The sequence below is a fragment of the Lichenostomus cassidix genome, chromosome 6 (genome assembly GCF_008360975.1).
Source record: "Lichenostomus cassidix isolate B80296 chromosome 6, HeHo_3.0, whole genome shotgun sequence".
Taxonomy (NCBI): Eukaryota; Metazoa; Chordata; class Aves; order Passeriformes; family Meliphagidae; genus Lichenostomus; species Lichenostomus cassidix.
The window spans coordinates 32,728,516-32,741,775 of NC_139487.1; the positions used below are offsets into that span (position 1 = coordinate 32,728,516).

At 53.4% G+C, this 13,260-nt stretch overlaps 1 protein-coding gene across 1 annotated transcript; it reads left to right on the top strand.

Moving 5' to 3' along the window:
• Positions 1 to 42: 42 nt before the first annotated feature.
• Positions 43 to 13,019, top strand: ERLIN1 (ER lipid raft associated 1). The gene is made up of 12 exons (XM_085064436.1): positions 43 to 172; positions 727 to 882; positions 1,702 to 1,783; positions 2,264 to 2,310; positions 5,776 to 5,837; positions 6,641 to 6,766; positions 7,673 to 7,746; positions 8,028 to 8,086; positions 8,677 to 8,768; positions 9,208 to 9,297; positions 9,586 to 9,665; positions 9,852 to 13,019. Exons 2-12 carry the CDS (start codon positions 770 to 772, stop codon positions 10,068 to 10,070), a joined length of 1,044 nt encoding a protein of 347 aa, XP_084920562.1. The 5' UTR covers positions 43 to 172; positions 727 to 769; the 3' UTR covers positions 10,071 to 13,019.
• The last annotated feature ends 241 nt before the right edge of the window (positions 13,020 to 13,260 follow it).

Consider the following 13,260-nt stretch of genomic DNA (forward strand, 5'->3'; position numbering starts at 1 on the left):
CCTGCCGCGCCGCCAGCCCCAGCACGCCGTTGCCTAGCAACGGGGGGAGGCTGTATGCGGCCGTGACGTCATCACCTCGCGCCGACGTGGCGCGCCCATGGTGCCTCGCGCTGGTGCGCGTGCGCGGAGGAGGTGTGAGCGCGGCCTGGGCAGCACGTGGGGAACGGGACAGGTACGGGACAGGGACAGGGATAGGGGATCGGGATAGGGGATCGGGGACAGGGATAGGGGACAGGGATCGGGGACAGGTGCAGGGTAGGGATAGGTACGGCACTGAGAGGGGACAGGTACGGCGTAGCGACTGGGACAGGTACGGGATGGGGCAGATACGGGATAGAGCTAGGCGCGGGGCAGGGACGGCGTGGGCGTGGGGACAGAGACGGGATAGGGGTTGGGATAGGGATAGGGACGGGACAGGGCGGAGTGGGGATAGGGGCAGGTGCGGGACGGGGCGCACGGGCACAGGGACACGCTAGGGCCAGGTGCGGCAGAGGGACAGGACAGGACAGGAGCGGGCCGGGCAGTGGCGGTGCGGGTCCCGCGGGGACGGGGTGGTCCGGGCCGGGGCGGTCCGGGGCGGGGCGGGGCGGGATGTCCCTCCGGCGCGGCCGAGCGCGGGGAGGGCGGTGCCTGTCCTTGTCCCGGCCGTGTCCCGCTGCTGGCCCGTGCCGCTGGCCGGGGAGGTGCCGGCCGGTCCCGCCCGCTCTGACGGTGTTGCTGTGGCAGGGCAGGGCCCGCGGAGCCCCCGGGGCCCGGAGGGGATGCGAGCATGGCCATGGCCCAGGCGGGGGCCGCGGCCGCGGCTGCCAGCGGGCTGCTCGTCTTCCTGCTGTACTCCGCCATCCACAGGGTCGAGGAGGGACACCTGGCCGTGTACTACAGGTACGGCTCTCCCGGGAGCCTTCCCGGAGCCGGGGTTCATCCCTGGCCCCAGGGATTGCTCTATCCTGCACTTCCCTCCGGTTCTTTCCCCCTGGGTGGGCAGCCTCTGTTGTTTCTGCTCCTTCCACCCGTGCTGCTGAGTCCCAGACACCCTGGCCCGATGCTGAACCCTTGTGTGTCTGTGTCTCTCTGAATCCTCAGCTGCTTTTCCTCCCTTCACTTTTCACAAACTGGTTTTCAGACCTTGGAGGACCAAAGCTCTTGCTGCATCTTTTCTCACATCTGTTGATCTCTCCCTGTTGGAGCAAGAGCCATCACCCTTGTCCCAAACTGTTACCCACCCGGAGCTCCCCCTGTGTTGGTGCTTTGGAATGTTTTCCCTGACTTCCCAGTCACCACCGAGGGCTATTTCCCTTTAATTACAAGCACGAGAGCCTGGGGGATTTTCCTTTGTGCTTTGGGTGAGGGGCTGTGCCGAAATCCACGGCTGGATTTTGCCATGGTTACCAGCGAACTATTTAGAGAGGAAAATCTGCGTTCTCTCAGCTCTGTGCAGTGTTGCAACGCTGGGAGGGTTTAGCAATAGCTGCCTTTTCCAAGGGTTAATGGCTCACCAGCCTCCAGCAGAGTTGCAGCAGGCAAAGATCAGGTGCACTCAGCCCTTCTGTTGGGAAATTGCTGGCAAATGTAGGGCACTGATGCAATTCTCAGTGCCACGGTGACCCCTGGCAGCTGGAGCTGTCCCTGCTTGCCCTCCAAGCCAGCCCCTGCTGTTTCACACCTTCCTGAGCCTTTCCCTGCTTCCCTCTCTCCCTGCAGGGGTGGTGCGTTGCTGAGCAGCCCCAGCGGCCCTGGCTACCACATCATGCTGCCCTTCATCACCACCTTCAAATCCGTGCAGGTCAGTGCCCTCTGCCCTCGGGAGGGGCTGAGGGGGAGCAGCTGTGGGGAGGGAGGCCCTGCTGTGTGCTGAGGGGCTCTGGGATGGGCAGTCAGAGCAGCAGCTCCTCGGAATCCCCGTGTTCCTCCTGCCTTTGGAGCGAGGCCCAGGGAGCAGCTGGGCTGTTCCTTCTGGCAGGCTCTCCCCAGCACATGTGTGAGTTGCTGGGACTGGAGGTGTCCTGCTCAGGGAGGACAGTCCCTGTTTGTGGCTGTCACTGTCACATTCCTGAGTGTGCCAAGAGTAGGGAAGTGGGCACAGCTCTCTGTGCATCTCCCAAATGGTGAGGAGAAGCTTTGCCCTCTGCCCACACCTGCAGGCATCACTAGGGAGGCAGGGGGTACATTTTGGCTCCATGTTCCTACTCTGGGAGCCTGGGCACAGCAGGACCTCCCCAGAGAAGGGAGCAGTTTGTGAGCACTGGCTGTGTTTGTGTTGCAGACCACGCTGCAGACTGATGAAGTGAAGAATGTGCCTTGTGGGACAAGGTATGGCTTCCTTTTGTATGTCTTCCAGATGCACTCTGTGGGGTCATTTGCAGTGCTGGGACACAGGGGCTGGGAAATAAAGGCATCTACCATAGAATTAATCCCAAATGGACACACATCCCACTGTAACAGAACAGGAGGAAATGCTCTGGCTCTTGCTGGAGTTGCTGTTCAGAGGGTATTTGCATTTATTGTGGCTTTATCTCAAATTTTTCTGGGTTTCTCCCCTCAATTACTCTGACACCCCATTGCCTGTGCTTTGCTCTGTCCTCAGGCTGGTTATTTCTACTCTGAGTCTTGTGGCTGATACAAGTGCTGACCCTAGCAGTGGGCACAAGTAACCAGTGAATGGGAATGCTCCTGATGGGAAGGAGTTCATTTCCAAATGAAATTCCTGTTTCATAATTAGGCTGATTCGTCTGTCAGCACAGACCTGCTTAGTTGTAACAAGCAGGAGGAGAGTGCTGGCTGACTTGGGTTACAGATCCTGTTGTGTTGGTTCATCCACAAGTTAAAGTGATGACTCTTCAGGATAAAAAAGCCCTGGTGATTCTCCTTGTCTGTAGGTGTAGGGTCCTCAAAAAATGTGTGTTTGAAAAAAATGGATCAGTGTGACTGGAGTGCTGACACACAGTGACCACATTGAAATTAAAAGGTGAATGTTGGTGGCAACATTAATGAAACAGTTAATTTTGATTAGCCCATATTAACTTCCTTGGAGTTATTCAGCATCAGACATCACTTGGGCGTAAATATTAACATAAAGGTCACATGGTTTTAGTTTTAGGCATCAAAGCTTTCTCAGGAGTATCTGTAAATAATGTTCAGTGTTGCAGCTGTCACAGAATCACAGAATGATTTGGGTTGGAAAGGACCTTACAGCTCATCTCATTCCACCCCCTGCCATGGGCAGGGACACCTTTCACTGTCCCAGGCTGCTCCAAGCCCCATCCAACCTGGCCTTGGACACTGCCAGGGATCATGGGGCAGCCACAGCTTCTCTGGGCACCCTGTGCCAGGGCCTGCCCACCCTCACAGCCAAGAATTTCTTCCATATATCTCACCTAAATTTCCCTTCTCTCAGTCTGAACCCATTCCCCCTTGTTCTGTCACTCCAGGGCCTTGTCAAGAGTCCCTTTGGGGTGAGATAAACAGTCTTTAGGCCAAGCAAAAGGTCCCTGCCAGCCTCAACCATTCTGTGCTTCTGTGGTTTAAGAGCTAAAGATCAAGTTCCCCTTGAATTTCAGCATTGTGGGCTTCAGTTGTGCAACACGGGTGGTTGGGAAGGTACAGGCAGTAAAAATGGGCTTTAAACCACCAAACAGGTGGTGAAAGCAGTTCTTAGTTAATCATTGAATACACTGCAAACCAAAGGTCCTGGTAGCCCTGTCCATTTTTAAGGTGTTGCTGCAGGAGCCTTTCAGTTTGCTGCATTTGGAATCCAAAGTCTGTGGCTGTTGCATGCCAGTGCTTTGCATCTGCATTTCCATAGTAAAACATTACCTTCTAAATAAATAACAAATGGATCACACCTGGAGTGTCACTGTCCCAGTTCAAAGTCTGTTACTAGAATAGATCCTATTCAGTTCAAGGTTTTGTGTTTGTGTATTAAACCATCAGACTTTAAAGGCTGGCTTTCTCTTCCACCATATTTCTATTCCTGTTCCCTATATCGTTGTCAACATCAGGAAGCTTCTGGGTGTGTGTGGGGGTGTCCCATCCCAAATTATTGCCTTACCTGTCCTATTTATACCTGAAGCATACACCATTAAGTGAATACATTAAATAGAGATTCTAAATCCTGAGTTAGATCCTGAATTGTCTGAGGCTTTCCAGGGTCTTCCTGTCCACCTGTGTCCATCTCTTGTGGCATTCCCTGGATGCTGTCTCCCTGTCCTGTCAGGTCAGGCAGCATTGCCACTTAATTATGCTTAAACCTCTCCCTATTGCACAAAGTCTATGTGTTAATCCTCCTTTTAGACTTCCTGTGGATTTCTCCTTATTCCTCTCTCCCTGAACACTTTGGGGTCTGAGTGGCACTTGTTTCCTCTAAGCCACTGCATGACCAGCAGGACTGATAAAATTTATCCTCCACCACACTGGTCATAATAATGGAATAACAGTGGATAATAACTCACTTATTGTCCCACCCTGGCTGAGATCTGTGGCAGGGTGGCTGTGGAAGGTGGTGTTGGAGTCAGACAGTCCTCATTGGTCTGAGGTGCTATTCCAGAGCTTTCCTGTGTGGGAGGTGATCCAGGGCTGTGGATGAGTCCTGATAGGATTCAGGGTGTTGCAGACACTCTCCTTTTCTTTTTAACATTCCATTAAGAGTGAATTGCTAAATTTCCAGCAGACAGGGTCCATCCATCACCAGTGTTTTTAGCTCATGGTTGTTATGAAGCAGGTTTGGAGCAAGCACAGGCTGGGCTTGGGAGACCTTTCCCAAAAGAGCACAGACAAGTGAGTTCAGGTTGTTTTTCTGCAGACTTGGCTTTGAGCTGCCAGAGATCAAGATCTGCAAAATAAGAAATGGAGTTTGTTGTGGGGGATGTGTTTGAGTTGAAACATCACAGAGACTGAGTTTGGAAATGTGGGAGTTCCACTGCCAGGAATGAGCTGTCTCTAAACAGTTCCTGCTAAAGCTTCTGGTCTGTGATATGCCTTTGTCCCAAGGACGACATCACAAGAGTGTTCTGCTTTAAAATTATCCTCTCAAGAGACTTAGAGCTGTTGAAAGTTATGGGGTTTGGTTTTTTTTTTTTTCTACTGTAGAGTTTGTGCTTTTCTCTGATGTTACAGGTACCCAGGGGTGGGCATGACTTGCTGAAAGCCACCCCAGTAAGAGCAGAGGCTGGGGCAAGCCTGACCTCTGATTGCCCTTTCTCCCTGCCAGTCTGGCAGCACATCATCCCTGGGGAGAGCATTGCCTGCAGTCTCCCCCTGCTGAGGTGCTTGTGGTGTTCCTGGAGAGCCATGTGCACCACGACACTGAAGTTGGGAACGTGGATTGAAGTCTGCTATGTGCTTTGTTCCTTCCTTTCTGCTGGGCCTTGCCAAGCTCCTGCTGGAGTCAAAGAATGTGTGAATTAAACTAAGTGCTTTTTCTACTTAACATGTATTTGCTGCCTAGAAGAGCTCAGGTGTGTCTGCATTTTGTGGCAGGTGTCATCTGCTGCCCTTGTTGCCTTCCTTTCTGCTTCCCTCATAGTTGCAGCTGCATTCCTGTTCAGAAATGTTTTCCTTTGGCTGGTTGAGTAGGAAATCACAAAGGGAAGGGAAAGTGCTTTGTAGGGTTGCTGGAGCATGCTTGTGATTTATGCAGAGAGAGGGACTGGGGTTTGCTGCCATCTCATTGCTAAATGCTCAGAATACAGTAAAAGAGGGACAAAGATGGCTTTGCTTTAAATATGTTACCTGTTAGCAGCTGCAGGGCTAACTGGTGAACTCTCTTTTCCCTTGCAGTGGTGGGGTTATGATCTACATCGACCGAATCGAAGTTGTGAATAAGCTGGCCCCATATGCAGGTATTTCCCATCCCATTCAACAAGCAGAACTGTGTCTGTCTTCACTCCTCCTGTGGCAGCTCTGCCTTGGTTTGCAGGACTGCCCTTTTCCATGTCTGGAAAACTTTCCTGTCTGTTTGTGTTTCGTGTTACCCTTACAGCTCCCAGTCCTGTAGCACTGATCCCAGGTTCCTCTCCAGCTTCCCTGTATCCCTTCAGACCCTGGAAGGAGCTGTGAGGTCTCCACACAACCTTCTCTCCAGGCTGAGCAGCCCCAGCTCTCCCAGCCTGGCTCCACAGGGGAGGTGCTCCAGAGCCATCAGCAAATTGATGCCTCCTCTGGACTTGCAACAACAGTTCCTTGTCCTTCTTGGGGGGGCAGAACTGTGCACAGGGTTCCAGGTTGATTCTCCAGGAGAGAATCCCCTCTCTTGACCTGTTGGCCATGCTCCTTTTGATGCAGGATCTGGTTGGCTTAAATTGTGGGAATGATCCTTGTTTTCACTTCATGGCAGTACCTGCTCCTGTGCATGCAGGTCCTTTGGAGGCTTTGCTGACTCGTTTGTTTATGCAGATGATAAAACAGGACCAGGCAGTACATCTTGCCATGACTGCTCCTTGAAGCTGTATAATCCCAGCAGCACTAGTGGGTGTCCAGCAGGCTTCTCCTTGACAGCTGGGCAGGGCAGCTATGGCTTGGGCTGCCCAAGTCCTGCAAACCCCCAGGCCTGGAGATCCCCCACCCCTGTGCCAGTGCTGTATTCCTTCCCTGACATCCTGCCACGTGTCAGTGGTGACCTGTGGTGATTCTCTCCCTTCTCCAGTGTACGATATCGTGAGGAACTACACTGCAGACTATGACAAGACATTGATCTTCAACAAAATCCACCACGAGCTGAATCAGTTCTGCAGCTCCCATACCCTGCAGGAGGTGTACATTGAGCTGTTTGGTAAGTGGATGGCAGCTGGATGCTCCCACTGAGGGTTGTGGAACCTCCCTGTTCTGCTCTGGAGTATGTTACAGCTGCCCCCTGGGAGCAAACTGCCCCTGTGCTGGAGCTGCAGTCTAGAATCCAGCTCCCTTTGGATCCATGTGTCACTTCACCCCTAACTTTAGTGACTCAGATGTCTTTGTCTTTCCCGATCTGCATGTGGGAATTTGATTTCAGTCTTTTTCTACCTATTCTGGATGCACAAAACAGCCACTCTGCTCCAGTGTGTGCAGTGATGCCTGTGGCCTTCACTGTGGCAGTGGGTTTGTCTTGTTCTATTTCTGCTTTTAGGCCCCTGCTCTGTTGCTGAATTCACTTTTGTATTTCCAAGCTTCCTCCTGGCTATCTTTAACAAGTGAGAACTGGAAGGTTTCTCACAGGGAGGTAGCAGTGCTTCAGGAATTAGCACAGGGCATATTCTCCTTGGTGAACCTGTGCCCCAAAGATAGAACAGAAGGTTGTATTCCTTGAGTGGCTGGGTAGGGGAAAATGGCTTGTGGAGGATAAAAGGTTGTCAGAATTTTAATATTAAGGTACTCCAAGTCTGAGTGCTGAGCAGGGATTGACTTCTACCACAGGCTCTGGGCATTCTTGCTGAAATGCTGCAAGCCATTTGCCCTTAGTTCAGATAACACAAACTCAGCAGTAGCTGAACTTTCCTAGTCACTAACATGTGACTCTCCTTTGGGGAATGTTTTTCAGGGGGCATAGGAAGGGAAACATTGTACTGAATGGTCTCAGGAAGCATCTTTGTCTTACACCATAGAGTTACCTGCTCTTCAGTGCCAGCTGGCACTCTGCCACGCAAGCTGTGGGAGAAAAGATGGTAAGCTAAATAGTCTTTCTTTTGTCCTCCAAACACAGATCAGATAGATGAGAACTTGAAGCTGGCCCTGCAGAAAGACCTCAATGTCATGGCACCAGGTCTCACTATCCAGGTGGGTTGTGGCCTTTCAATAAAGAGAGATTCAAAAAAGTGGAGGAAGACTTTCTGCCAAAGGCTGTGGTTACAGGACAAGGGACAACAGTTTTGAGCTGAAAGAGGAATATTTTATGCTAAGGGTGGGCAGGCCCTGGCACAAGATATCCATAGAAGCTATGACTGCGTCATGGGTGTCCAAGGCCAGGTTGGAGGGGGCTTGGAGCAACCTGGAATAGTAGAAAGTGTCCCTGCCCACGTGTTTCATTTAAAATGTGCTCCCTCCTTCTTCTTTTGCAGGCTGTGCGTGTTACAAAACCCAAAATTCCAGAGGCCATCCGAAGAAACTTCGAGCTAATGTGAGTAGCTGGACATAAAATTGCATTAATTAGTTTTGAGGGTCCTGCACAGGCACAATGCTGTTGGAAAGCTCTTCCCTGGTGCTCAGGGAGTGAGAGGTGAGCTCCAGGCAGTGTGTGCTTGGCCAGGTGCACTTGTGCATTCTGTTTCTCCATTTCCATACTGAAATCAGGGCTCAGTGTTGATGTCTTGCTCACGAGCTTTCTCTTTCCCCATCTGCATGTGGCAGTTTGCAAATCCACATCCTCCAGGTTCTCGGGGGTGCCTTTGGGCAGAAGGAGATGCTGTTGGATCTCCCTTCACCTTTCTTTGAGCAAGCCCAGCTCCCAGTCCACACTGCCCTGCTCCTCATCCTGAGGGTCTCAGACTGGACTTGCATCCAGAAGTGGCCTCACCAGTGCCAGGTGGGGAGGGGGATAATCCTTCCCTTTGGCTTACTCTTGTGCTCATACAGCTGCAGGCAGAGCCAGTCCCCATGGCTGTGAGCAGGAAGCTGGCAGCTGGCTGGCCTTTTGTCCCCATGGCCTCTCCTGGGATGCAGAGCTGCTCCCCATTCCCTTTCCCCAGGATAACGCTTCTCCCCTTGCAGGGAGGCTGAGAAGACCAAGCTGCTGATCGCAGCCCAGAGGCAGAAGGTGGTGGAGAAGGAGGCAGAGACAGACCGGAAGAAAGCGCTCATTGGTAATGTCACCAGCACAGGCTGAGCCTCCATTCCTGCATTCCCTGCTAGGCTGGGGCAGGACATTTTCTTCATCACTGACAGCTCCCTGGGGGAGGCACGGGCAGGCTGCACAAGCAGTTTTTTGAACATCTGAGTGAAAACCCCACAGCAGCAGAGCAGGGAGCACCTCTGTCCTGCAGCAGGGATGGAGGAAATCACTCCACTGGAAGAACTGCTTGGTCTTGGAGCTTCATGTCCCTGTGCCTGGGGGATCACACTTGTAAATGGGATGTCAGCTCTGCAGGCATCAGCACTGTGTTTTCCTCCTGTAACTGGTACTTGGAGCACTGGGAAGGGGAGGAGCTAGGAACCAGATCCTGCAGCTGGGTGCTGGGGTCAGGGTGCTGGTGCTCAAGCCCTGAGAAGCAAATTTCCTAGCTGAGCCCGTTGTGATTGCAGAGGCAGAGAAGGCTGCCCAGGTGGCCAGGATTCACTACCAACAGAAGATCATGGAGAAGGAAACGGAGAAGCGGATTTCCGAGATTGAAGGTAACCACGCTGCTGGGGCTGGCTGCTGGCTGGGGGTGGTGGCAGCAGGGAGAGGAACCTCAGACCTGCAAAAGTCATCAAGGGTGCTGAAGAGGTGTGAGGTTGTGCACTGGGATCATTGCTGCCCTGTGCCTGGAGCTCTCCAGGGCAGGTACAGGGCCAGCCAGGCTGCCATGAGCACTCCTGGGTCAGCTGGTCCCCACAGGACGAGGGCTCAAGTGCTCAGTGTGGTGGGGCCATTCACTTCCTAATGCATTCTTTCCTGTCCACCCTCTGCTGTTGTGTTAGATGCTGCATTCCTGGCGAGGGAGAAGGCAAAAGCTGATGCAGAGTACTACACTGCTCGGAAGCTGGCTGACTCCAACAAGGTGAGCACTGGGAAACTAGTCACTCGCTTTTTTCCTCCACACAGCACATCAGCCTGAGGTGGGCAGCACTGAAAAAATGCTTGATTTAATAGCCCACACCCCAGAAAGCAGCTGCCTGACATGAAGTCTAATGATGCAGGGCCTAGAAAGTTGTCTATTAGAGTCTCTGGTTTCTGTTTTTCGCAGCTGAAGCTGACTCCTGAGTATCTGGAACTGATGAAGTACCAGGCGATAGCTGCCAACAGCAAGCTGTACTTCGGCGACCGCATCCCTGGCGTGTTCCTGGATTCCTGTGCCTTCCAGCAGGCCAACCTGAGGACTGCCCACAAAACCAGCCTTCCTGCACAGGAGGCCCCAGACACCTCTGGAGAAAGGCCCCTCGGAGGCGAGGAGAGCACTGGCTGAGGGAGGCAGAAGGGAACCCAGTGTAGCTCAGCAGTGAGCCCGGCTGTGACCGGGGATGTGGCCCTGTGCTGGTGGGGCAGATGCAGCACGTGCCTGGACATCTTCTCTATAGGTGGCAGTTGGGTTGATTTTCTTCTAGCAACAGATTGCAAGGGCTCTGCCTCTTCCGTTTCTCCCCCTATTAAACTGGTGCTTCCAAAGGAGGGATAATCCTGTACTAACATACCTATACTGGAATATTAAATGACAGACAGCAGGAAAGCCTCCCGGGGTAGGTGCAGTTATTTGGCAGGCATTGCTCTGGAGGAAGATGTGGCTTTGAGTGCTGTGTTGCTGCTCATTGGTCATCGCCCAGCACTCCTGGCTGAGGCTGAGTGAAGAGGAGGTTCCCCTTGTCCCACCGCTGAAGCTTCGCTTGGTGAAGGTTTCTGCTGATGCCGCCTTGCTCTCCTCAAGGACTCCAGTGGAGTGGGCTCTCCTTGGCCAGCGTGTTCCTGCTCATGGCAAGGAGTGCTTTGGTGTGGAATAGCTTATTGGAGTAGGATCTGCATAGCCATAGTATTCTGTAGACAGCAGCACTAGATAACGACTTGGAGGAAGCAATCTCTGAAGGGATTCTGCAGCCCCCCTCTCCAAGCAAGAGCCTCGCACTGGCTGCCTGGGACTGACTGCAGTGTTCCAGCTGTGTGGCTGAGTCTCATTGCCTCCTAAACCAGATTTCAGGAGCACCTCGAAGCAGCTGGTTGGAAACAGAGCCTGGCAAATCTTTGCTTAGATCCCAGCCTCTCCGTAAGTCATTCACCAGGGAAAGTGGGCTGAATTTCCACTGCTCTGCTGTGTTGGCAAAGTGAAGGGGAAGAGAAGAGTGAAAGGACCCTACTGTGCAGCAGATCAGATGTTTGACACCTCAGCTGCAAAGTAGGTGAGGCGTTGCTGTTCCTCCATGTGAAATCCACTGCTCCAGAAAGTGGGACCTGCCTCATGTGTCCATGAAGAGCCACAGCAAGGAGTGTGTCCCTGGTCCTTTCATCGCTGGCCAGGTTTGCTGGCAGGAGGATCTTCTGTCCCCATGTGTGTTGTGATATATCTGACCCTGCTCCTGGTGTGGCACAGCAGGGTGAGGGAGAGATGTGCTCGGGGAGGGGGGAATCTGCTTGGACAACCTGCTTTCCTGTTTTCCTGCTCCCTCCCCTCTGCCTGTGAGGATGTGCTTGTTTCTAGGACCTGCTCCTTGTCACATACTCTGAGAATCCCGGGTGTGATGGCTGGGGAAGCACCTGGCAAGAGCTGGAATGCCATTCTCCAGCTGGGAGCACCCCAGCACTGCCTGCTGCATGTTCAGAGACCTGCTCTCCTCTGCCAGCCAGGTCATCTGTGCATCCCTTCTGTCCTGTCCCCTCTGAGCAGCCACACCACCCTTGGAGGGGCTGAGGGGTGGTGGCACTGCAGGCACTCGGAGGGCCAGATCAGCACAGATCTGTCCCTGGCACCATCTGCAGCCTCATGGCAGGGCGAGGGATGTGTTTATCTTCTGCCACTGTGAACCATTCAACCCATAACGGCTTTACCTGTGCTAGTGATGTCCCCAGAGGAGGTGTGTGGGCTCAGGCTTTGCAGTGCTGCATCCCCACACTGTGTGGCTGGACTTCAGGGATGGCAGTGTTTCTCCACAAGGAAGTTTGGTAACACACTGTCTTCTGCTGCCTCAGCTCCTGCCCTCGCAGCCTCTCCTCCATCTCTGGGGCAGAGCAGGGCTGTGTTGGCCCTGCCCTTTCTGCATGATGTAGGACATAGCTTTGGAGCTTTGCAGCAGTTTCAGGTGGTCTTTCTTGTCCTCCATCTGCCTACAAGCTCCCAAGGCTCAGCTGATGTTCTCCTCTAGGACACCAGCTCTTGTTCCAGCCCAGCCATGGCAGGAGCCAGGGACCAGGGCAGAGAGGAGGTGACAGTGTATTTTCTGGTGTTTCAAATGTCTTCTGGAAATGCTGTTTGGCTTGCAGGGTTCCCTTTCTCCTGTGGGATGGGCTTTGAGGAAGCAGTGGAGTCTCATCTCTGCTATGCCATCTCCTCAGTGTTGCAGCAGGCCCTTGGCACAGACGAGGCCTCTCCTCACCCCAGCAGCACCTGCTTTGGTTGGATTTTGGGATGAGGGCAGGCTTTGTAGACTAGAAGCACTGCTGGAGGGAATGCTGGCAGGGATGTAGTCTCCATGATTGTCTTCATGTGTTACTGGGGTTGGACACTGGGCATCAGAAATGTGTGGACAGGGTAGGTTCTGCCAGCCTGGAAGTGACAAGGGCATGAGGGGAGCTGCTGGGAGCAATAACCAGGCAGTTCACACCTCTCCTGCAGTGATCAGAGTAAGATGTCCATGCAGGGAGAAAGAAAACCTTCCAGGCCAGCGCAGGAAGAGCTGCTTCCCTTTTGATCTGAGCCTTGTTATGCCTCCCTGCGCAGTCTGGGTGGGTGCATGGCTTTGCCTTAAGTGGTGTCACTGGCTCAATGTCCCTCTGTATGCATCAGCCACCTCCCCGTGTGGCCTGAGGGACCCCAGGGATGCTCCTGTGGTCCCAGGTCCTGCAGCAGCATGTGTGATGCTCAGTGCCTTCTGCAGAAGCCTCCTCCACCCCTCCCTGCTTCCCCAGCCGCCGCTGCAGCAGCCCCCGTGTGTGCAGGAGGGGATGGCCACGGCTTTGGCACCCTGGTGTGGGGTGGGCTGTGCTGCCCTGCCCTCTGAGCCCCAGCTGTGAGCAGGGACATGGCTGCAGCCAGGATTTTGGGATTGAACTGGCTTTTCTCTCTGCTCCCACAGCCTGCGTGGGCCTGTGACTAAAGGGGTCTGCCCCTGGATCTGCATCTCCTTAAGGAAACACGATACATACAGTCAGGTTTACATTCACAGTGTTAAGTTCTTTTGATAAAGCAGAATAAAATTATTTTGTTACCATTTTTTTGGATGGTTTTATGTGTCTGAGGGCTGGTGTCACTGGTGGCACACCAAGTGGGGGACCCCTCTTTCACCCTGCAGTGGCACTGCATGATGTCGATGTCCCCAGCTGCAGGTAGTGCCACCTGGGGAGCCCCAGGAGCAGCTTGTGCTTAAAGCAGGCCATGGACAGGATGGTGCTGAGCATGAGGGGAATCCCTGCAGCATCCTGCAGCCCCTGGGGCAGCCTTGACTCTGTGTGGC